Raw genomic sequence first — 25,767 nt, forward strand, 5'->3', positions numbered from 1 at the left:
GAGCTACAATCCATGGGGTCACAAACAGTCAGATATGACTGAACACACATACATGCAGTCATCAAAGAAGACAAACAATACTACTTGAAATATCATGTATGACCCACCTCATCATATTATAGGGACTTCTCAGGTGGTACTCTAGTAGTTAAGAACCCACCTGCCAGTGCAGGAGGCATGAGAGACATGGGTTTGATCCCTGGGTCAGGAAGATCCCCTGGAAGAGGGCATGATAACCCACTCCAGTACTCTTGCCTGGAAAATCCAATGGACAGAGAAGCCTGACAGGCTTACAATCCATAGGGACACAAAGAGTCAGACCTGACTAGAGTGACTTAGCAGCCTCAGCAGTATCATATTATATATTTATGTATATTTTAAGTTAAATAGGTTTAATCAAAATTTTGCTTTCTGCCAAGAAAATTGTATTTATATTTATTATGTTATTTTATTTTTTGTGTAACAGATCAATGTCACAAGTTATTAATTGTCTATTGGCAACAATATATTTAAAATATCATAAGAAGCCTAATTAATAAACTGTATACCAATAGTAGTTAATAGAGCAGACTCTGATAATTCTAAGATTTGAAAGTTGGCATCATAGCTTATGGAGACACCTCAAGAAAGCTTTGGTTTTCTTAAATTGTAAAATTGGTCTAATAATAGTATTAAAGTTTTAGCATTGGTATGAAGATTCAATAAGCTACCTATGCAAAGTATATCACCCAGCACTTAGAAATATTTAATAAATATTAGTAGATATGCTTATTATCTCTATATATAATTATCTACATTTGAACTTTGCAAATGCAATTTGTGTCACATCATTTGCATTTTCTCTTTGTCTCAAAAGAGTAGAATTAGGATGGAATTCTTCTTGACTTAGCATTTATATTGAACTTAAAACATTCAATTTTCAGAAACATAAAGTATTATGTATTTTTTTATCTTATTTTCTTTAAAAAGAGTTTGCTGTTTATGCTTCTGTGTTCAGGAAATAAAATGTCTTTTATTTTCTAACAGACAATAGAGAATTTTGAAAATTAAAAGTAACATTTAAAAATATTTTTAATATAAATGTATTTATTTTAATTGGAGGTTAATTACTTTACAATATTGTACTGGTTTTGCCATACATCAACATGAATCTGCCACAGGTATACACGTGTTCCCCATCCTGAACCCCTCTTCCTCTACCCTCCCCGTACCATCCCTCTGGGTTGTCCCAGTGTACCAGCCCCAAGCATCCATTATCATGATACATGTACTTTTAAAAATATGGAAATCTTAGAAAAGTAAAAAGAAGATTGAAAATTCCTGATCATTCTGCTACATTGAGATAATGACTGTTAACATCTTATAGATTGTTTCCAATTTGTTTTACAGACATCCCTGCTTTGCTATACCATAGTAAGACTTTGGCTCACAAATACAATTGTTTTATATTTGAAAAGATTTTTAGAAGTATAATTGCTGAGTTAAGGGGAATAAAGGTATTTCATGCTATCGTCATCTTCCCAAATTGACATTCAGAAATATTGTGTCACTTGCGTGTGATTAGGTTCTAATTCTTTGTCATTTCAAATTCAGATAAAAATGTTTTTGTGCTGTTATAACCCATTTTATTACTTAACCTTGCTCATAAGTTCCTTTGTATACCATCAAATGCGCATTTAAGGCTACATTATGAATGGCTTCAATCTACTAACACTACAAATTATTGAAACATCTTCTCTACTTTCACTTGTTGGTTTTCATTCAAATTTGTGATGAAAACACCTTCATGTGTATGCTGATGACAAAGCATGAGAAAAATCCATGGGCAACGTGGAGTTGTGGTTCTAAAAGCCCTGACACTGATGTTGAGAGCCTCTGGTGAGATGAACCTGGTTGGAGGGGAAGACATGCACCAGGGTGGATAGCTGTGGGCCAGGATAGAAGTTCAGGCACAGGCTCCCAGGCCGAGTTTTCTCCAGTAATGCCTTGGCTTGAGGATTCAGGCCTGCTACAGAGTTGATGGGCTCTGAAAGCCTTGCTCCTAGCCAGTACTCAAGGCTGCATTCAGCAACTACCTCTGTTCTTCATAGAACTAGACTCTGAGGCTGAAAGTCCCTCCCAAACACCTTTTCTGCAAGAATCTTCTCTCTCAATGTTGTCAAGACATCCCCAGGTTCAGAATATACACCTTTAACCTAGTCTCCCAACCAACCAAGGGTCCTGGATCTTCCATCCACAATACTTTTATTTTTTATTTAAATAGGCCAGGTCTTAATTGAGGCATGTGGAATCTAGTTCCCTGGCAAGGGATCGAACCCACACCTTCTGTATTGGGAGCATGGAGTTTCAACCACTGGACCACCAGGGAAGTCCTACAATGCTTTTATATTCATGTTAACAGATCTGAGTCCATATTTCAGCCCTCTCTGGAAACAGAATGTGTAACATAAACTTTATACTAACCCATGGTATCCCCCAGGATGGGTCCTGAAACACCTCAATTCCACCTCTTCCTTCAACCCAAACCCTTAGGGATGTACACCCTCAGTGTTCTTGGAGCATCCTCTCCTGGACCTGAATCAGGCACATCCTAAGATATAGAGGGTGGCACCAGAGTTCTTTGCTGCAGCCATGAAATTAAAAGACACTTGCTCCTTGGAAGGAAAACTATGACAAACCTAGATAGTGTGTTAAAAAGCAGAGACATTACTTTGCCAAGAAATATTTGTATTGTCAAAGCTACAGTTTTGCCAGTAGTCATGTATGGATGTGAGAGTTGAACCATAAAGAAGGCTGAACACTGAAGAATTAATGCTTTCAAATTGTGGTGCTGGAGAAGATTCTTAGAAATCCCTTGGACTGCAAGGAGATAAAACCAGTCAATTCTAAAGGAAATCAACCTCAATATTCATTGAAAGGATTGATGCTAAAGCTCCAATACTTTGGTCACCTGATGGGATGAGCCAACTCGTTGAAAAAGACCCTGATGCTGGGAAAGATTGAAGGCAAAAGAAAAGGGAGCAGTGGAGGATGAGATGGTTAGATAGTGTCACTTACTCAGTGGACATGAATTTGAGCCAACTCCGGGAGACAGTGGAGGACAGAGGACCCTGGCATGCTGTAGTCCATGGGGTCACAAAGAGTTGGACACAACTTAGCAACTGAACAACAACACCACCAGAGTTCTGAGACTGGTCACTGAATATAAAAAGATAAATCTTTCACCAGACCCTACTTCAAAACAGTCCTTCTCAGGCGACCCTGAGACTTCTGCCTCAGGCATCCAGACTTACAAGCATTTATGCTAACAGATCCCAGCTGCATCCAGACTCTGTACCCTGTAGGCAGCCCCTCCAGGTCCTTGGGGCCTAGTACCCTACCAGAGTATCATTCTCTTGAAATGAGCCACAGATGGAGAGTCTATGGTATTAATCTTGCTTCTTATCGTTGCTGGGCAAACTTAGGCCAGTTACTGCTGCAGTGAACATGAAAATGCATCTTATCCTACCCAAATCCAGAAAAAAAAAAAAAAAACCTTTTACAAGCAGAATATTTTATCTGTAGATTGAGGACCACATTACAGTATACTTCAGATTATTGAATGAGACAACAGAATTTAACTTAACAATGTTTCGGTTCAAAAGTGGTATGTGTGTATTTTCTTATTGGAAAAGATAAATGATGAGTCTATTGACACACTTTTGACACATAAATGCAAATTAGAAACTGACCCTATTCTAAAACTGACATCACAAACCAAAAGATGAGATGATTTAATATATGGTGTGGTATTAGGCCTACTCTGATGACCCAGACGGCGAAGAATCTGTCTGCAATGCAGGAGACCAGGGCTCAATTCCTGGGTAGAGAAATGGATGGCTATGCACTCCAGTATTCTAGCCTGGAGAATCCTAAGGACAGAGGAGCCTGGTGGGCTACAGTCCACGAATCACAAGAGCCGGACTTGACCGGGTGACTAACTGTTTATGCATTATTAATGTTTCATTTCTGTTCAGTCTCTCAGTTGTGTCTGATTCTTTGCGACCCCATGGACTGCAGCACATCAGGCTTCCCTGTCCATCACCAACTTCCAGAGATTGCTCAAACTCATGTCCATCAAATCGGTGATGCCATCCAACCATCTGATGCTCTGTCATCCCCTTCTCCTCCTGCCTTCCATTTTCCCAGAATCAAGGTCTTTTCCAGTGAGTTAGGTCTTCACATAAGTTAGCCAAAGTATTGCAGTTTCAACTTCAGCATCAGATCTTCCAATGAATATTCAGTACTGATTTCCTTTAGGATTGAATGGTTTCATCTCCTTGCAAACCAAGGAACTCACAAGAGTCATCTCCAACACCACACTTCAAAAGCATCAGTTCTTCAGTGCCCAGCTTTCTTTATAGTACAACTCTCACATCCATACATGACTACTGGAAAAACCATAGCTTTGACTAGATGGAACTTTGTTGGCAAAGTAATGTCTCTGCTTTTTAAATGCTGTCTGGTCTGATCATAACTTTTCTTCCAAGGAGCATTCGTCTTTTAATTTCATGGCTACAGTCACCATCTGCAGTGATTTTGGAGCCCCCAAAAATAAAGTCTGTCACTGTTTCCATTGTTTCCCCATCTATTTGCCATGAAGTGATGGGACCAGATGCTATGATCTTAGTTTTCTGAATATTGAGTTTTAAGCCAGCTTTTCCACTCTCCTCTTTCACTTTCATCAAGAGGCTCTTTAGTTCTTCAGTTTCTGCCATAAGGGTGGTGTCATCTGCATATCTGAGATTATTGATATTTCTCCCAGAAATCTTGATTCCAACTTGTGCTTCATCTAGCCTGGCATTTCACATGATGTAAAGTTCAGTTGGTTAATCATTTGCCTGCCAAGCAAGAGACATAGGTTTAATCCCTGCCTGGGGGAGATCCCCTGGAGAAGGAAATGGCAAACCACTCCAGTATTCTTGCCTAGAAATCCCATGGACAGAGGAGCCTGGTGAGCTACAGACCATGAGATCACAAGAGTTGGACACTACTTAGCAACTAAATCACCACCACTCTGCATATAAGTTAAATATGCAGGGTGACAATATACAGCCTTGATGTATTCCTTTTCCTATTTGAAACCAATCTGTTGTTCTATGTCCAGTTCTAACTGTTGCTTTTTGATCTGCATACAGATTTCTCAGGAGGCAAGCAAGGTGATGTGGTATTCCCATCTCTTTCAGAATTTTCCACAGTTTGTTGTGATCCACACAGTCAAAGGCTTTGGCATAGTCAATAAAGCTTAAGTGGATGTTTTTCTGGAACTCTTTTGCTTTTTCAATGATCCAGCACAGATGTTGGCATTTTGATCTCTGGTTACTCTGCCTTTTATAAATCCAGCTTGAACATCTGGAAGTTCACGATTCACGTATTGCTGAAGCCTGGTTTGGAGAGTTTTGAGCATTACTTTGATAGCATGTGAGATGAGTGTAATTGTGCAGTAGTTTGAGAATTCTTTGGTATTGCCTTTCTTTGGGATTGAAATGAAAACTGACCTTTTCCAGTCCTATAGCCACTGCTGAGTTTTCCAAATTTGTTGGCATATTGAGTGCAGCACTTTAACAACATCATCTTTTAGGATTTGAAATAGCTTAACTGGAATTCCATCGCCTCTACTAGCTTTGTTTGTAGTGATGCTTCCTAAGGCCCACTTGACTTTGCATTCCAGGATGTCTGGCTGTAGGTGAGTGATCACACCATCGTGATTATCTGGGTCATGAAGATCTTTTTTGTATTGCTCTTCTGTGTATTCTTGCTACCTCTTCTTAATCTTCTGCTTCTATTAGGACCATAACATTTCTGTCCCTTATTGAGCCCATCTTTGCATGAAATATTCCCTTGGTGTCTCTAATTTTCTTGAAGAGATCTCTAGCCTTTCCCATGCTATTGTTTTCCTCTATTTCTTTGCATTGATCACTGAAGAAGGCTTTGTTATCGCTCCTTGATATTCTTTGGAACTCCGCATTCAGATGCTTATATCTTTCCTTTTCTCCTTTGCCTTTAGCTTCTCTTCCTTTCTCAGCTATTTGTAAGGCCTCCTCAGACAACCATTTTGACTTTTTGCATTTATTTTTCTTGGGGATGGTCTTAATCACTGCCTCCTGTACAATGTCACAAACCTCCAACTATTGTGCTTCAGGGAATCTAATATCAGATGTAATCCCATGAATCTATTTGTCACTTCCACTGTATAATCATAAGGGATTGTATTTAGGTCATACCTGTATAGTCTAGTGGTTTTCCCTACTTTCTTCAATTTAAGTCTGAATTTGGCAGGAGTTCATGATCTGAGCCACAGTCAGCTCCCAGTCTTGTTTTTGCTGACTGTGTAGAACTTCTCCATCTTTGGCTGCAAAGAATATAATCAGTCTGATTTAGGTGTTGACCATTTGGTGATGTCCATGTGTAGAGCCTTCTCTTGTGTTGTTGGAAGAGGGTGTTTGCTATGACCCGTGCATTCTCTTGGCAAAAAACACTGTTAGCCTTTACTCTGCTTCATTTTGTACTCATAGGCCACATTTGCCCGGTACTCCAGGTAGCTCTTAACTTCCTACTTTTGCATTCCAGTCCCCTTTGATAAAAGGACATCTTTTGGGGATGTTAGTTCTAGAAGATCTTGTAGGTCTTCACAGAACCATTCAGCTTCAGCTTCTTCAGTGTTACTGGTCGGGGCATAGACTTGGATTACTGTGATATTGGATGGTTTGCCTTGAAAACTAACAGAAATCATCCTGTCATTTTTGAGATTTCCCCCAAGTACTGCATTTTGAACTCTTTCTTTGACTATGATATCCACTCCATTTCTTCTAAGGGATTCTTGCCCACAATTGTAAATATTGTTTTACAATTTAATTTGGTCATCCGAATTAAATTCACCCATTCCAGTCCATTTTAGCTCACTGATTCCTAAAATGTCAACGTTCACTCTTGCCATCTCCTGTTTGACCACTTCTAATTTACCTTGATTCATGGACCTAACATTCCAGGTTCCTAGGCAATATTGTTCTTTACCACATCCAACTTTACTTCCGTCACCAGTCACATTCACAGTTGGCCGTTGTTTTCACTCTGGCTCCTTCTCTTTATTCTTTCTGGTTTTACTTCTCCACTCTTCTCCAGTAGCATATTGGCCACCTACTGACCTGGGAAGTTCATCCTTAAGTGTCATATATTTTTGCCTTTTCATACTGCTCATGAGGTTCTCAAGGCAAGATTACTGAAGTGGCTTGTCATTGCCTTCTCCAGTGGACCACGTTTTGTCAGAACTCTCCACCATAACCCATCTGTCTTGGGTGACCCTACATGGCATGCCTCATAGTTTCATTAATTCATTATTGTTTTCCAGTATCCAGTTTTTCTTACCTCCCCACCCCCTTGAAATTAGAGTGGTAATACTATTATTACTGAACTGCTCAGCTCTACATGTGGAAGAGATAAATTGTTTCACTTTCACCTCATAAGAGACACAAAGATAAATTCCAGGTGTACTAACAGAAGTCTGTCTATTAAAGCAAGCAAAAAAAAAAAACACAGAAGAAAATAAATGAGACTATCTATCTGACTCATAGTGGCTCAGACAGTAAAGCATCTGCCTGCAATGCAGGAGACCTGGGTTCGATCCCTGGGTTGGGAAGATCCCCTGGAGAAGGAAATGGCAACCCACTCCAGTACTCTTGCCTGGAAAATTTCATGGACAGAGGAGCCTTTTAGGCTACGGCCCATGGGGTTGCAAAGAGTCGGACATGACTGAGTGACTTCACTCACTCACTCACTCATTCATCTGACATCAAGATAGGGAAGTATTTTTTTAAAAACATTATAAAAATATATATATGTGCATCTCTACACATATATTTATAGCTAAAAATCAAGAAAAAATAACTCTCAAGAGAATATGGCCAAAGAAAATGAGCTTTCATTAACATTTCTTTCTCCCAATTCCTCATCTTCTTTCCTATAATTTTCAAAGATTCAGAAATGCTTTCTTACATTAATTCGTGGAAGAGACATTATTAGCTGGATGTATTCTAGACATTGTTGTAACTGTTGGGGTACAGCCCTTTTTCACCTCCTGAAGTTCTTTATGCCCATAAATACTTCATCCTAAAGCTGAACCCAAGAAGACATAGTATATAACTCAACAAGGCATAATTTCCAAAAATTGTTGTTTATGGATAAAATATGATTTCTCTAACCTTTTGATCATTCTAGGTTTTCTATATAATTTTTAAAAATATCGGTAATGTAAATGAATTTATAATTGTAGTGGATCACAAAATGTAGAAGAGTGAAATGGAAAATAATTAGGTTTCCACTAACCCTACCAACTCCAGTTTGGCTTTCTGTAGTCCATAAATCATTATAAACAATAGATTGAGCAAGGCAATGTTGATATGCTACTCCAGGATTTACACTGATTTAGCAAGAACTACTGGGAAAAATAAACAAAGCAATTATAACTGAATTTTTGTGTAGACTCACCCCCAAAACTTTAACTTCCTCTGTGACTTCTCTTCCTTTCACTCAAATTTTCTCCCTATATTTCTTTTCAGTGGACCTACTCTGAGATCAGTATTAGCCCCAAACTTCTGGTGTCTTCTATTTTTATTACATTATAATATGAGGAGATAGATGTTACCTTAATGCTTGCTTTTCTTTTATTTTCATTCTTTCTCATCGGTTCAGTTCAGTCCCTCAGTCATGGCTGACTCTTTCTGACACCATGGACTATGGCATGCCAGGCTTGCCTGTCCATCACCAACTCCTGGAGCTTGCTCAAACTCATGTCCATGGAGTCGGTGATGCCATCCAACCATCCCATCCTTTGTCATCCCCTTCTCCTCCTGCCTTCAATCTTTCCCAGCATCAGGGTCTTTTCAAATGAGTCAGTTCTTCATATCAGGGGGCTAAAATATTGGAGTTTCAGCTTCAGCATCAGTCCTCCCAATGAATATCCAGGACTGATTTTCTTTAGGATGGACTGGTTGGATCTCCTTGCAGTCCAAGGGACTCTCAAGAGTCTTTTCCAATGCCACAGTTCAATAGCATCAATTCTTCTGAGCTCAGCTTTCTTTATAGTCCAACTCTCACATCTATACATGACTAATAGAAAAACCGTATCTTTGACTAGATGGACCTTTGTTGGCAAAGTAATGTCTCTGTTTTTTAACATGCTGTCTAGGTTGGTCATAGCTTTTCTTCCAAGGAGGAAGTGTCTTTTAATTTCATGACTGCATTCACCATGTGCAGTGGGGACTATTATTTTCTTACATTATTGTTACCAATATTTATTTGTTCAGAAATAACTGTGCTTTTCACTTTTACTTACACTACATCAAGATAAACCACTGCATTATCTTTATGTTAATGTATTAATAAATTATGCCAACTTTTATTGTGAAAGTGTAAACAATTTTGGTTCAAATATTTGGAGAGTAAAATTTTATAAAGGCCTGTTGATTGATATGGTGAGGAAATATTTACATGCATAATTAATTGTTAGTAATTCTGTGCCTCTTTTCCACAGGAGAGAATGCTTAAATTTCACCAAGTGAAACATATTTTTGATATACTAGATAAAATGCGATGCCTGCGAAAACGTTCTACTGTCTCATTCTTGGGAGTTCTTGTCATTTTCCTTCTGTTTATGAACTTGTACATTGAAGATAGCTATGTTATGGTAAGTCTTGGAGGTTGATTACTTTTTGTTCAAAGTAAGGCCTAAGTCAAACAAGACAGTCCACTTGCAGCATAACTTCAGTCCCAGGATATTGAAATAGCCTTAGTCTGAGCAAAATTATAACATATATCTTTCCCATCTAGCTACTTTTTATGTCAATTACATATTGTCAACATCATAATTGTTTTGGCTCATGGTGCAACGCTTTATTTAATGCTATATGCTATATTTAATGCAAATATGCACATCTAATTACAAATAAGTTAGCTATCATCCCTATCTGAATTAATTGTATGTCTGTGTGTGTGTGTGTGCTTAGTCTCTCAGTTGTGTCCAACTCTTTATGACCTCATAGACTCCTCTGTCCATGGGCTTCTCCAGGCAAGACTACTGGAATGAGTTGTCAGTTCCCTCTCCAGCGTATCTTCCTGACACAGGGATGGAACCCATATCTCCTGCATTGACAGGCAGATTCTTTAGCACTGAGCCACCAGGGAAGCTCATAGTAATATATTACATATTTATTGAAAAAAATACACTTATAAGTAGAACTGGGCAGAGTCACCTGTAAATAGACTAAACAAATTTTTATAGGTATTACTCCTTACTTTCTATACTTTTCTATATTATCAAAAATTTTCAAATCCTATTGTCTAATGATACTAAGTGTGCTATTTTGTTAAGAAGGAATGCTTTATTAATGTGTGACATCTCATTTGGATCTTGAATAGCTGTACATGACCACCATGTTTTACCCTTATAGTCATAAGAATGTGAAAACTATTCAGTAGTTTAAAAAAGATAAAATTAGTACGTTAGTAGACTTTGTCCCCCATGTCTGGCAGCATGCAGGTGTCTTAGTCCCCTATGCATGCATGCATGCTAAGGTTGCTTCAGTCTTGTCTGACTCTATGACCCTACGGAGTATCCAGGCTCCTATGGCCATGGGATTCTCCAGGCAAGAATACTGGAATAGGTTTCCATGCCCTCCTCTAAGGCATCTTCCTGACCCAGGGATCAAACTCTTATCTCTTGCATCTCCTGTGTTGGCAAGCAGGTTCTTTACCCCTAGAGCCACCTAAGAAGCCCCCAACCAGGGATCAAACCCATGCCCCTACAATGGAAGTGTGGAATTTTAGCCTCTGAAGAAACTTACTAATGATATGCATTGGGACACCAAGGAAGTCCCTAATTTTATGGGTTGTTGTTGTTGTTTTTTTTTGGGGGGGGGGAATAGTTTTCTTTTTTTTTGGCCACACCACACAATCATAGATACTTAGCTCCTGACCAGGGATCAAACCCATGCTCTCTACAATGGAAGCACAGAGATTTAACCACTGGGATGCCAGGGAAATTCCCTGAATGAATTTTAAGTGAACTATTAAAGTGTACAAAAAGACACATTCTGACTAATTGTGAGAACTCAATATGTCTCTATTATTTACTTTTGTTATGATTGTCACATAATTCATGTCTAATGAGAATAATTATGGACATAATTTCTTATTTACTTTTTCCATCATAACTGATGTTAAAATATCTGAGAAAATTCTAATACTTGTGCAATGATTCCTGTTTACATATTTCAGAAAACCAAAGCCTTTGAACACACAGAGGACTGGAAAGTATTTTCTTTCATACAAGCATGCTGAAAACTTTCAATTAGTAACTAGAGAGACAATTGACAACAACTTCAAAGATCATTTCCTAGTAAAATGTTTTATTTTATTAATTGAAAATGATTTAGTAACTACCAGTTACTTCTCAGATACTATTCTATATTCTACAGGCCAACCAAATGATCTTAGTTGGTACAGATTTTCTTAAGAGGTCTTCTGTAAAGCATCTTGCCTCCCTTAGCATTGTTCTTTGATGGTGAAATTCTGTCACATTCCTAGATCTTGACTCTGCCTATGTCTTTTACCTTCAGTTATAGGTTTAATCTTGTGAGCTTTTACCTTCAAGTATAGGTTTAATTCTACCATCCTTAGTCAATTCACCATATTGAAGGTACCACAGTTAATAAAATTTGACTAGGCATGATCTAGTTAAAAATAGCAAACTAGAAAGACTTACGAGTGATATGCATTTTAGACTTTTTTAACCTGACTATTAGGTTTATGAAATTTAAGAACAATAGATCAAGACCTAGGTGATCCAGCTATATTTTAATTAAGAGAATTGAAGATTGTAAATTAATTAGAGGAGCTCTTGATTAATGATTTAATTTTGTGATAAACATTTATTTCTTGCATCTCTGTGTACTGGTAAAAGTAAATCTCGTCTTGTAAATCAAAAACATGGTATTGGTAGGATGTTTGTTGCATTTAGTGATGATAGACTCTTTCAAGTGCAATTTCAATATTTAACTTTAAGTAGACAAAATATTATTATATGCAGCAAACATCTTTATGTCTTTTGGAAGAGAACCACTTCAAATTCACCATAAAATGTATAAGAAGTAATAGAGTACATACCCATGAAGATCAAATGCTATTGCTCTATTTATACATTTCTGTCTAAACATCAGTCCTACCGCATTATTTAAAAGTGTGATTTAATGAAGCAGCTTTTACTAAAGAATACTTTTTCAATGAAATCTGGCTACATTAGCCATATACCACCAGGGAAGCCCATATATATCTAATCAGATTTACAAATCATCCCAGGTACAGAGAAGAGATTAATTACTTCTTAGCTTAAAAAAAAACTGAATTTTTTTAAATATTTACTTTATTAAGTAGAAATTTGCATTATTTAGAAAAAGTGAATTAAAATGGATGTTAAATATAAGCATCCCCCCATTTTGAAAATTTAGTGGTAATATTTTTATTAATTTAAATATTCACTCTTTACTAGAGGATGTTTTCTACCTAAATTACATTTTGAACTAAATTTTATCCCAAGGCTTAATATGTACAAACTTTTAAATATTCATTGTCATTCATATACAATTACATTAAAATTGTTCTTCAGTTCAGTTGCTCATGTGTTAGTTCAATTCAGTTCACTGGCTCAGTCATGTCTGACTCTTTGAGACCCCATGAACCACAGCATGCCAGGCCTCCCTGTACATCACCAACTCTCGAAGTCCACCCAAACCCATGTCCATCGAGTCAGTGATGCCATCCAACCATCTCATCCTCTGTCGTTCCATTCTCCTCCTGCCCTCAATCTTTCCTAGCATCAGGATCTTTTCAAATGAGTCAGCTCTTTCTTTGAGGTGGCCAAAGTATTGGAGTTTCAGCTTCAATAACAGTCCTTCCAATGAACACCCAGGACTGATCTCCTTTAGGATGGACTGGTTGGATCTCCTTGCAGTCCAAGGGACTCTCAAGAGTCTTCTCCAACACCATAGTTCAAAAGCATCAGTTCTTCGGCATTCAGCTTTCTTTACAGTCCAACTCTCACATCCATACATGACTACTGGAAAAACCATAGCCTTGACTAGACAGACCTTTGTTGACAAAATAATGTCTCTGCTTTTTAATATGCTGCCTAAGATGATCATAACTTTCCTTCCAAGGAGTAAGTGTCTTTTAATTTCATGGTTGCAATCGCCATCTGCAGTGATTTTAGAGCCCCCCAAAATAAAGTCAGCCACTGTTTCCACTGTTTCCCCATCTATTTGCCATGAAGTGATGGGACCAGATACCATGATCTTCGTTTTCTGAATGTTGAGCTTTAAGCCAACTTTTTCACTCTCCTCTTTCACTGTCATCAAGAGGCGCTTTAGTTCTTCACTTTCTGCCATAAGGGTGATGTCATTTGCATGTCTGAGGTTATTGATATTTCTCCCAGCAATCTTGATTCCAGCTTGTGCTTCTTCCAGGCCAGCATTTCTCATGATGTACTATGCATATAAGTTAAATAAGCAGGGTGACAATATACAGCCTTGACGTACTCCTTTTCCTATTTGGAACCAGTCTATTGTTCCATGTCCAGTTCTAACTGTTGCTTCCTGACCTGCATACAGGTTTCTCAAGAGGCAGGTCAGGTGGTCTGGTATTCCCATCTCTTTCAGAATTTTCCAGTTTATTGTAATCCACACAGTCAAAGCTTTGGCATAGTCAATAAAGCAAAACTGGATGTTTTTCTGGAAATCTCTTGCTTTTTCGATGATCCAGGAGATGTTGGCAATTTGGTCTCTGGTTCCTCTGCTTTTTCTAAAACCAGCTTGAACATCTCGAAGTTCATGGTTCACATATTATTGAAGCCTGGCTTGGAGAATTTTAAGCAATATGTTAGTACCCATAGAAAACTGGCCTCTTAGTTGTGGTATGAGGAACCTAGTTCCCTGATACAGGATTGAACCCCAGCCCCCTACACTGGGAGCACAGTCTTAACCACTGGACCACCAGGGAAGTTCCTTGTTTTTCTTAAATCAGGAGGAAATTGTAGTTATAATTCAGAGAACTCAGATAAACAATTACAGTAATAAGGCCTCTAGGGTTATTTAGCACATGGATTCTATTCTTCTTGCTAGACAATCCATCAGTGGCCCCAAATCCTGGGTGTATAACAGCTTAGTGTATTGCTTACATGATAGAGGCATATGTGCCTTTCAGTAGGAAAGAAAGCCAAGTTCAGTGTAATAGACAAATTGTATTACAAGGCAAACTAAGTAGAAGAGACACTGCATGCCCAATCAACTTAGCCTCTCGGCTGTGAGCATCTTCAAAGTAGCCACTAGGGTATATATTTAGCCTGTAGCTAGTCCATTGAATTTCATTCCCATCCAGAAAATGATTGTCATAAAGCTTTGTCTTGTTACTGAAAAATACACTACAGCATAGTAGCTATAGAAAGGAGGTATCCAGGGAGAGCCTGGCTGTTCAGGTAGATGCTTCTGGAAAGCAGCCAACAAGGCTGACTCAGGTGAAAGTTGCATTATTTATTTTACGCTGAAAAGTGTAAAGACTTGTTCTTGAGAATTTAATAAAGTGCTTTCATATGTCACATTTCATCTTATATTCTGTTATGTCCTTCAATCAGGATGAATGTACTCTATCTTATCACAGAAAAGGTCTGGATTTTTACGTGTTCAAGATAGAATTCTTAAAGAGATATTCAGTATCCTGCACTTCCTTTAGAATGTGACATCACATAAGAACAGAATGGTAAAATGAATTCAGTATTGTGACTACTGCCTGATTTTTATAAATATATTTTCTAGATCCTGTTAAATATGGACATCATGTTTACTATTAAAGTAGCTAATGAAAAATTGAGTCTCCAGTTATCTTTTGAAAATCCTAAATTTGTTCATTTTAAAACTTTCATGATTTTTTTAGGTTTTCAAAAATACAAAGATGAAAATATTTATATGCAACTAATTTAAAATAATCAGAATTCAATGCATATTAATTAGTACATTTATACAACTAGCCTCCCAGGTTTAATGTCATGTATTTTAAAATTCTTTAACTTATACATGGCAAACACATTATAAATCAGAATAAAGTATTTTTCTTTGTCCAAGTTATCAAGGCAAATATAAAATATTATACACTATTAAAAAGCAAATATAGGCTCATAAACATAATTCAATATACAGAAAAGATACACAGAATGCATATTCATTTATCAAGGACCAGATTGAAAGCTCTTGCTAGTCAATATTCACTATTTCAACTTTTATTCTAAGACAATTTCAGCCTGGCCATAGATTTAAAACTTTGAGTTAGTCACCTTTTCCCTTGATATTTGAATCTGAAATAAAGCAGTAAATGTTTCAACTAAAGTAAAATTTGTATTTGAATTTTTTCTAGTATTTTAGGATAATGTTTAATTGATTAAAGTTTTATTGACCAAAGTCCAATAGTATGAAGACCAAATTTATTTAATACATTCACTTTCTCTGTTGTCTCAAAGGCATTGCTCATACCTGACCTGCCAATCTTATACTGAATAGTCAAAATAGCCACAGAACTCACACAACACAATAGATACTTTGCCAGAAAAGAAAAAAAAATCTAATTAGGTTGTCCTAATATTTTACCAGTGATAATAAAACATATACAAAAGCCAAGCAGGTCATCATGTTGCTAGTAATATATAACTAATAGAGGCTTGTTCAAATGATTAGATAATCAAAACCTACAACTGAATTTATATCAGAGGGAGATAAAGGGAAGCAATTAATTGTTAGCAGGATATTTTTAAGCTGAATAGAAATATCTTCTTGAATATAAACCATCCTGAAGATTGTATGACATAATTCCATTATCAAATTGATACTAAAGTTTTTAAATATAAAAGATCTAAACTTCACTTTCATCAGGATACTCCCTCTTCCCCTCTACACTTACAAGCAACAAGCAAACATCGTGGGAAAGACCTTTACAAGGTCTAAAGACATTTCCTTGAACATTTGGTACTAATGTCTCCTAATCAAGATATCTTGAAGATATTTGTAAAATATACTATCATTTCAAAAAGACTATTGCTGTCCATTCTCAATAGGCTTCGATTATAGTGGCTACATAAATGACTGACTAACACTTCTTGATAATAAGTTATTCAAACTCCAATCATTATGTTCACTATTGCATCCTTCTAATCATTCCTAAAATTTCAAAATCTTAGAAATAATGTGTGGTCTTTTATTTGACAACACTTGAAGAAGAGTAAGTAGTTTAATATGATTCAGATATGGGGAATCTAGTGAGAATTAGCTTTACATGAAACTGTAAAGATCGCTGTCAAGTTTGAAGATTCTTGTAAATAATGTGAATTTTAACATGAAAGGAGTAGGAGTTTTCAAATTTTTTTTTATCAAGAGAATGCCATTATTAATGTATGCTTTACAAAAGCAACTGTAGACATAAAATAAAAAGTGGAAAATAGTGAACAGAATCTAGAATTCAGGTGAAAAATAATTATCTACAGCTTCTAATGCCAGTCATTGATATTTATATAATACCCATATTAAAGACTCTTGAGAGTCCCTTGGACTGAAAGGAGATCAAACATAAAGGGAATCAACCTTGTATATTCACTGGAAGGACTGTTGCTACAACTGAAGTTCTAATACTTTGGCCACCTGATGCAAAGAGCCAACTCATTGGAAAAAGCCCTGCTGCTGCTGCTGCTGCTAAGTCTCTTCAATTGTGTCCAACTCTGTGCGACCCCGTAGATGGCAGCCCACCAGGCTTCCCCATCCATGAGATTTTCCAGGCAAGAGTACTGGAATGGGCTGCCATTTCCTTCTCCAGACACTGATGCTAGAAAAGATTGAAGGCAGGAGGAGAAGGGGACGACAGAGGATGAGATGAGTAGATGGTATCACAACACCAACTCAATGAACGTGAGTTTGAGCAAGCTCCGGGAGATGGTGAAGGACAGGGAAGCCTGGTGTCCTGCAGTCCACAGCATTGCAAAGAGTTGGACATGACTGAGTGACTGAACAACAATAACAACATATTGTATATCAGATATATATACCCATTTTTATATATATATATATATTATTATTGTGTAAGGAGAAAGTTTATTTAATTCATGACCATCTGTTATTTCTCTCTTCCTCCTTCTTGGCATTCAGGAAGGAGACAAACAGATTTTAAGGGAAACATCTACACATCAGCTGAGTCCAGAACACTACATGCATACTTTCAAAGATTTGTCTAATTTCTCAGGAGCCCTCAATGTCACCTATCGCTACTTAGCTGTCATGCCTTTACAAAGAAAGCGTAAGTATACTTATATTTTTAAAATCAAGAACAATAAAATACTTTGTTTTAAAAGAATGATAACATGTTTCATTTGTATAACAATAAATTTATGGGCTTTACTAACGTAAGATATATTTTGGGAAACATTGTGTTTCTTCACAAATTCAGTTATTCACCAATCCAATTTCATTAATAACAACACCAAAAAAAATTAAATGCCTAATTGTGACATGAAATTTTTAACAGTTTGCTATAGAATTCATGTAGGGAGACTAGGAAAAAGCAATTCACTTTAACTTTTTTAAGTTAGCTTTTAAAAATAATTATTCCCACAGTGATACATTTCCAAACATTGGTTTTATGACATGCCCACCAATTTGAAGTAGTGAAAATCATTGTATTTGTTTCCTAAGATGTCATAATGAACAATCACAAACTAGGTGGTTTGAAACAATGGAAATTGATTCTCTCACATTTCTGGAAGCCAGAATTCAGAAACCAGGATGCTGGCAGCACCAGACTCCATCTAGAGGAGAATCCTTCCTTGCCTCTTCCAGGTGTTGGTCACACTTGGCATCCCTTGGTTAGTTGTAGCAAAACTGCAATCACTGCCACTCTCCACATGGCCCTTCTTTGTCTCTCTGTGTCCTCTCCCGTTCTTATAAGGACATTAGTCCTTGAATTTACTGTCCAATCTAAATCCAATATGATTTCATCTGGAGATCTTTAACTAATTGCATCTTAAGGTCACAGTCTAAAGTTCCAGGTAGACATGAAATTTTGGAGGCAATTATTCAATCCAGTACAGGCACTTTGATCCAAGAAGTAACATACTACATTTCATGGATTTCAAGACATTGTAAATTATAGACAATATCATGATCTAATTGATGAACCACTAAGAAAGTACAAGCATCATCAAGTTTAAGTTGTAAGATGCTATCAGTTGTGATATACAACCTGAGTTTAAAATATTTCTGTGTGAAAAATATGTTTTAGAATCAGTGATACACAGTGATATCATGAACTTCTTAGTAGATGGTGTGGAGACCACAAAAATTGAGTTCCCTGTTAAGAAGCGTTTATGCAAGTGAGTTTGTGATCACCAGGTTGAGGAAAAAATGCAATAGTTTAGCTTTCTTTAGATCTTTTTTCTTCCATTTCAAATGTCTACTTCTCTTAAACTTTGTCCTAATTTCAAAGACTGCCACTATTTTTTAAAATCTCCATCTATTGCACCACCTTTGTTCACACATTACTAATCCCTTACAAATGTGTGCTGGCACATATACCAACTGCTGTATACTAAAGAGGCGATATAAAACAGAGAGTTTGTGTATGTTAGTCACTCAGTTGTGTCTGACTTTTTGAGACCCCATGGACTGTAGCCTTCCAGACTCCTCTGTCCATGGGACTCTCCAGGCAAGAATACTGGAGTGGTTTGCCATTTCCTTTTCCAACTGCTTTGTACTAAAGAGGTAATATAAAACAGAGAGTAAGAGCAGGCAAGAATATTGCAGTAACTTGCCATTTCCTCCTCCAGGGGATCTTCCTGACCCAGGGGTTGAACCGGTTACTCCTGTGTCTCCTGCATTGGCAGTCAGTCTTTACCACTGCGCCACCTGGGAAGCTTTTGCATATTTAGCATAATCCTTTAATCACAAAATGCTCTATATATGATCATTCACTTAGATGTACTTAATAGAGTAGAAGGCCTAAGGGGAAAAGAACTTTTTTTTCTTTTTTCTACGTTATTCAAAACCCAGTTTCGCCTTTAATTTGTCTTCATTTTGGATTCTTTTGTTCAGGATTTCTTACAATTGGACTTTCATCAGTGAGACGAAAAAAAGGAAGCTATTTACTTGAGACAATCAAGTCAATTTTTGAGCAATCCAGCTACGAAGAATTGAAGGAACTTTCAGTGGTGGTTCATCTAGCTGACTTTAACTCATCCTGGCGTGAGGTCATGCTGCAAGATATTACACAGAAATTTGCCCACCATATTATTGCTGGAAGGTTAATGGTTATACATGCTCCAGAGGAATATTACCCAATCCTGAGTGGCCTTAAAAGAAATTACAATGATCCAGAAGATAGAGTCAGATTCCGTTCCAAGCAAAATGTAGATTATGCTTTTTTGCTCAACTTTTGTGCCAATATTTCATACTATTATGTAATGCTTGAAGATGATGTTCGTTGTTCAAAAAATTTCTTAACTGCCATCAAGAAAGTCATTGCATCCTTAGAAGGAACTTACTGGGTAACCCTTGAGTTCTCTAAACTTGGCTATATTGGAAAACTTTATCATTCTCATGATCTCCCACGTTTGGCACATTTTTTATTAATGTTTTATCAAGAAATGCCTTGTGATTGGCTATTGACTCATTTCCGGAGTCTGTTAGCTCAGAAAAATGTGATTCGTTTTAAACCATCTCTCTTTCAACACATGGGTTATTATTCATCATATAAAGGAACTGAGAATAAGTTGAAGGATGATGATTTTGAAGAGGAGCCATTTGACCTCCCAGATAACCCTCCTGCAAGTCTTTATACCAACATGAGTGTTTTTGAAAATTATGATGCAAGCAAAGCCTACAGTAGTGTTGATGACTACTTCTGGGGGAAACCACCGTCAACAGGAGATGTCTTTGTGATTATATTTGAAAAACCAATTGTAATAAAAAGAATTAAAGTGAATACTGGAACAGAAGATCGACAAAATGATATTTTGCATCATGGAGCTCTAGATGTTGGGGGGAATATTAGATATTTTAAACAAAATAGACAATGTGTTACTTACATTAAACTAGGAGAATTCAGAAATGGAAACTTTGAAGTATCTGATGTAAATCAAAAAATTCCATTTGATATCCATTGTATGAGGATATATGTTACCAAAACACAAAAGGAATGGCTGATTATTAGGAGTATTAGCATTTGGACTTCTTAGCCAATTAAATCAATATGTCCAGTTACTAGAGCAGGTCTTCCTGTTTCCTGCTTTGCTACTTCCTCTTTTGCTCCCTTTGTCCTTTAGAGGAACGCAATGGATTGGATATTTAAAAAGTCAGTCATTGTGGCAGTTCTGATCTGCTCATTGTCAGCATACTTTTACTCTTATACACACATTTATTTTAACTTTTGAAGCTGAGAATCAGTTCATAGTTAATAATACTTTTGTTTATATTTTAATGTTATTGTGTTACTTTCAAATTTTCACCTGCATGTCAAAATGGTGACATGAAGGATTTAAAATGAGAAAATGTGGTTTGTTCAATGGTGAATCTTGAAAGATAGTTCCCACTGTATGCACTTATTCAAGAATTTATTTCATTATATCATCAGATTATTAAGCATCTCTGTGACTATGCAGTTGGTTAGAATGATAATCTGTCTTGTTTTTCTTGTAAACTTAGGTTTCCATAGACTTCTGTACATCTACAATGAATACCTCCTCATAGAAGTGATGTCTTTACAACAGAACTTTTTGTGTCTCTGAGGTGATGAAAAGAAGAAAAAGAAACTTAAAAATATCCTCCCCTGATTATTTATATAGGAGGGGAAATTGTTCAATGTATAAAAATTTGAACACCTACTGTCAATAAATTTTCTGTGGGAAGCAGTCTTTTTCCAGGTTCCCTTTTGCGAAAATAAATGTTATGCTCAGTATTTTCAGGTTCCACTGGGTACCTGCATTTAATAGGAAAAAAATAGAGAAGGCTTATGGTTAGTCCATTCCTAATGAACATTTTCAGTATATGCAGAAAATTTTTGAAGTTGATTTTATATGTTTGTATTAAAATTCATATGCTTAAAATCCTTGTGATTTATCATATACTTTTTTGGAGTTCAAATGGACATTTTATGAAGGAAGAACATAAGAAACAGAAATCAGTCATTTTTTCTACACTCATAGCTAGTCCAAGATGAGAGATCAAATGTTTTAATACCCAGACTATGTTCTTTCTCTTATGTAAAGATTGGTCTTCACATAATTTATGATTTTGTTTCTCTGGTACATGAGTCTCAGTTAAAAAGTTATTCTATCTGAAAATAGCTTGCATAATTTTTCCATAAGTCATGTTGTCATTCTGTAAAATAATCCTAAAGTGTCCTAAATGATACTCTTGTGATATATGCACCCAAATGGTAAGCAAACTTGTCTAAATTTTACTGTGAGGGACTTCACTATAGTGTCTACACCATAGAGTCATTAAAGCAATTCAGGACACCTACAATAGTGCATCCTAAAATCATTGTTTTTTCAGAATGTCCTGAGCTTGTCTCATCCTTTTCTTTTTTGACAAACAGCAAAGATGAAGTGATTTATTGTTTATTGTTGTTCAGTCGTTAAGTTGTATCCAACTCTTTGTGACCCCCATGGACTGCAGCACACCAGGCTTCCATGTCCTTCACAATCTTTCCCAGAGTTAACTCAAACTCATGAAGACAAATAAATATACTATTATATAGATCAATGTGCAACATATACAATATGGAGAGATAGATGAAATACCAGACTTGGGATAATGAAAAGACATAAAGAATTCCTCTTGTTCTTCTTTCCATCCTGAAACAAAATTCTTAGGAATCACTTGTATGATAGAGTCCAAGAAAAGACTGGAAAATATTTTATTAATTCTATTCAAATAAATTAAATTAGAAACTCAGATAAAATTATTGAGAATTTTTTTATTGATACAATAGCTAATGTGTACTTTCTTTGCACACAGTTGCTACAGTATTTGAGAAAACAATGAATGTATAATATTCTGTGGCACATTTAAGTGTCAAAGTTATAACAAAAATACTGCCACTAAACTGCCAAGGAGGAGACGTAAGAGAATCAGGTTGGATCCTTGGGTCGTGAAGATCCCCTGGAGAAGGAAATGGCAGCCCACTCTAGTATTCCTGCCTAGAGAATTCCATGGACTGAGGAGCTGGGTGGGCTATGGTCCATAGAGTCACAAAGAGTAGGACACTACTGAAGAGACTTAACACACACGCCTGCCACTAAACTATTACTTTTATTTTGATTTGGAGGATGCTTGCCAGTACTTAAAGATACTCCATATTCTTGACTTTTCTCTCTTTTATTACCTGGCTAACTATATAGTATTCTACACATATCTTAGAAATTAGAAATAATCTTTTTTTTCTGCACTTTCAAGGATAAAAGGTACACAACAGGGACATAAAATACCAAGACCTAGGTAGACTCCATGAGGTGAGTTGTTAACGTTTACATATTCTTCTGAGTGTTCACAAAGGCCAACCATTGACATTAAATTCTGGAAAATACCTCAAGAAACATTAATGAAATGGAGTTTTGCTGGAAAATTACAAATGCAAATGTGAACTACTGAGGTCACATTTCATCTTAAATTTGAGCTTTTCATTACTAAAACTGGGATTGCCTAAGCTGATCAACCACCTAAGAATGTCTCTGTTTTCATTACAGGTTGACCGTGGGTCAACTTTCTAAGGAAAAGACTTTGACAAAGAAAGCTTCTCCATTATGGATCAGTGGTACAAATAACGTTTCTCTTTCAAAAAATATCTGACCAAACGTTCTTTATCTTTACATGGTTCAAGGTGTAATCCTATGTTTTAAAATGAATAAGACTCCAGTAATCTTGTCTCAGAAACACAAAGCAAGAAAGGGAAGTTTAATTATATTCTGTTATTAAGCATTATGTGATCTCTCTCTTTTTTGAGTAATTTTAAAAACACTTACATCAAATTCTTTTGGCAAATGTCCATTGAAAAAGACTGGAATGTGACATGAATTATTGAGTTATTTAATTGCTATAAAATAAGATACTGACAGGTTTCAAGCACAAAATATGGTATGACCATAAAAAAATCTTGATTTGTATACTTTAAACTGACTTAAACATTACTTATGCTTAAAATTCTTAAGAGAGTCTTTTCAGTATTTATGAAAATCAAAGAAAAGCATCTTGTTAAAGCACAATACAAATTGGAGATAAACATTTTTAGAAAACACATATTTTAACAGCAATAATAAAGGTGGATATAAAAAAATACATAAAACTTGTAATGCAAGCACTTTTACATTCTCATTGAAAAGTGGTAACCTTGTGCAATTTATAAATCAGATGTTTTCCAATTATAAAATATAATTTGGAAACCAATATGTCATTTAGAACTATTTCTGTCATACAGATGCACTTATGACACTGGAACATTCCATTTCTTACTGAGCAATATTCTTTGGGAATTTTTATAAAGCTATCATAGCAAAACTGTACAATAATGGTATATAAATGAAACAAACATGAAATATAAGATATAGCAGGGAAAGCATTTGTTCTTCTAGATGTTCATATGACATTTGACTCAATATTTGTCAGCTTGCAACATGCCCTTTAGAACATGGCACCTAGAATTAACATTGCAAACACTACTTGCAATCTCCTCCTACAGTTGAACATAATAATGTAATTCTCTACATTTGCCTTATCAATATATCCACTAATTCAACACTGTTATCTTTTTATCACCATACTACTGACTAATAGAGTCCACACTCAAACTTTATGATATTTGTTACATAATCTACTGATAAAAAATAATTTGCCATTTTGTACATGTTCAACTGATTCTCTGAAGATTTCTTTTAAGATTTAATATTAATTTCAAAAGAATCTCATGTTGTTTCTTCTGGCCATGATCCCATACGTTTCTGCTCTTGATTCTGTCATTCAGTATTTTAACATAATTTCTCAAATGTATGCTACCACAAATTTAATATGTGTCTTTTGTCCTCATAGGAGATACAGTGGAAGATTTGTGGAGATCTGAGTTGGACACCCAGTTTTGCAATTACTAACTTCTAGATATGAGAAAAGTTGTTTAATTTCTTTGAAATTCAGTTCCCTCATCTGTGAAATTGGAATAATTTTACCTTGTAGGATGTTAGAGCTGGTGATCAGATAATGTAAACTCATCAAGAAACTTATGTTTCCTTTTCTTTTAGCCATGTTATATAAGTGTAAAAGGATTTGGTCCTTCTACACTCTACCATAGGCCTTCACGCTGATCAATAGGAATCATAAACTTCACTGCCCATTAGAAATGTTCCACCTTTTTTATATCATGTCCAAAAGAATGTCATGTAGGATTATGTAAATGCATTCCAAAAATCAAAATATATTTCTGTCATTCTAATCTATGATTTTAGAGGTCTTATTCAAAATTTGTAACATCTGTTCCTAACATTTCCACTGTAAATATTAATGACCATTGCTTTTTTAAGAAACCTAAATTAATTTACTTTGAAAAATAAAAAAAGGCTTTTTACATTTCTAAAATTATTCTCAGAATCTTTATTAAGCTCATAGAACCATGGTTTTCAAAAAAAAAAAAACATTTAATGCTGACTTCCTGTTCTCTGGCTTATTTTCCATTGCTGGCAAAAGTGACCAGTGTACTGACATAAATTACACAGGTAGTGATGTTCAAACTTAGGACACAGGTGGCTTATCTCCTTGACTACTCTGAGTTTCTGTGCTTGTATTTCTACTGCTTTGAATTTCTTCTCTATTTATTTCAGAATTCTTCTTTTTTTAATTAATTTGTTTATTTTAATTGGAGGCTAATTACTTTATAATATTGTAGTGGTTTTTGCCATATTGACATGAGTCAGCCATAGGTATATATGTGTTCCCCATCCTGAAGACCCCTCCCACTGCCCTCCCCACCCCATCCTTTAGGGTCATCCCAGTGCACCAGCCTTGAGCACCTTGTCTAATGCATCGAACCTGGTACTATGACCTATTTCACATATGGTAATATGCATGTTTCAATGCTATCTCTCAAATCAGCCCACCCTTGCCTTCTCCCACAGAGTCCAAAAGTCTGTTCTTTATATCTGTGTCTCTCTCTGTTTCGCATATAGGGTCATCATTGCCATCTTTCTAAACTCCATATATATGCATTAATATAATGTATTGGTGTTTCTCTTTCTGGCTTATTTCACTCTGTAAACTAGGCTCCAGTTTCATGTACCTTATTAGAATTGATTTAAATCCATTCTTTTTAATAGCTGAGTAATATTCCGTTGTGTATATGTACCACCGCTTTCTTATCCATTCGTCTGATGATGGACATCTAAGTTTCTTCCATATCCTAGCTATTATAAATGTTGCTGCAATGAACATTGGGGTACACGTGTCTCTTTCAATTCTGGTTTCCTTGGTGTGTATGCCCAGCAGTGGGATTGCTAAGTCGTATGGCAGTGGCCACAGGCCTGGAAAAGGTCAGTTTTCATTCCAGTCCCAAAGAAAGGCAATGCCAAAGAATGCTCAAACTACTGCTCAATTGCACTCATCTCACACACTAGTA

At 36.2% G+C, this 25,767-nt stretch overlaps 1 protein-coding gene across 1 annotated transcript in view; it reads left to right on the plus strand.

Annotated features, from left to right (window-relative positions):
- The window catches only part of MGAT4C (MGAT4 family member C), an 870,660-nt gene extending 845,951 nt beyond the window's left edge, over positions 1–24,709 (plus strand). Inside the window, exons 5-7 of the mRNA XM_070370006.1 lie at positions 9,569–9,721; positions 17,268–17,415; positions 19,206–24,709. Coding sequence (XP_070226107.1) covers positions 9,575–9,721; positions 17,268–17,415; positions 19,206–20,347 — 1,437 coding nt within the window. The 5' untranslated portion in view covers positions 9,569–9,574 and the 3' untranslated portion in view covers positions 20,348–24,709. The remainder of the gene's footprint in view (positions 1–9,568; positions 9,722–17,267; positions 17,416–19,205) is intronic.
- The last annotated feature ends 1,058 nt before the right edge of the window (positions 24,710–25,767 follow it).

The sequence above is a fragment of the Bos mutus genome, chromosome 5, assembly GCF_027580195.1.
Source record: "Bos mutus isolate GX-2022 chromosome 5, NWIPB_WYAK_1.1, whole genome shotgun sequence".
Classification (NCBI taxonomy): domain Eukaryota; kingdom Metazoa; phylum Chordata; class Mammalia; order Artiodactyla; family Bovidae; genus Bos; species Bos mutus.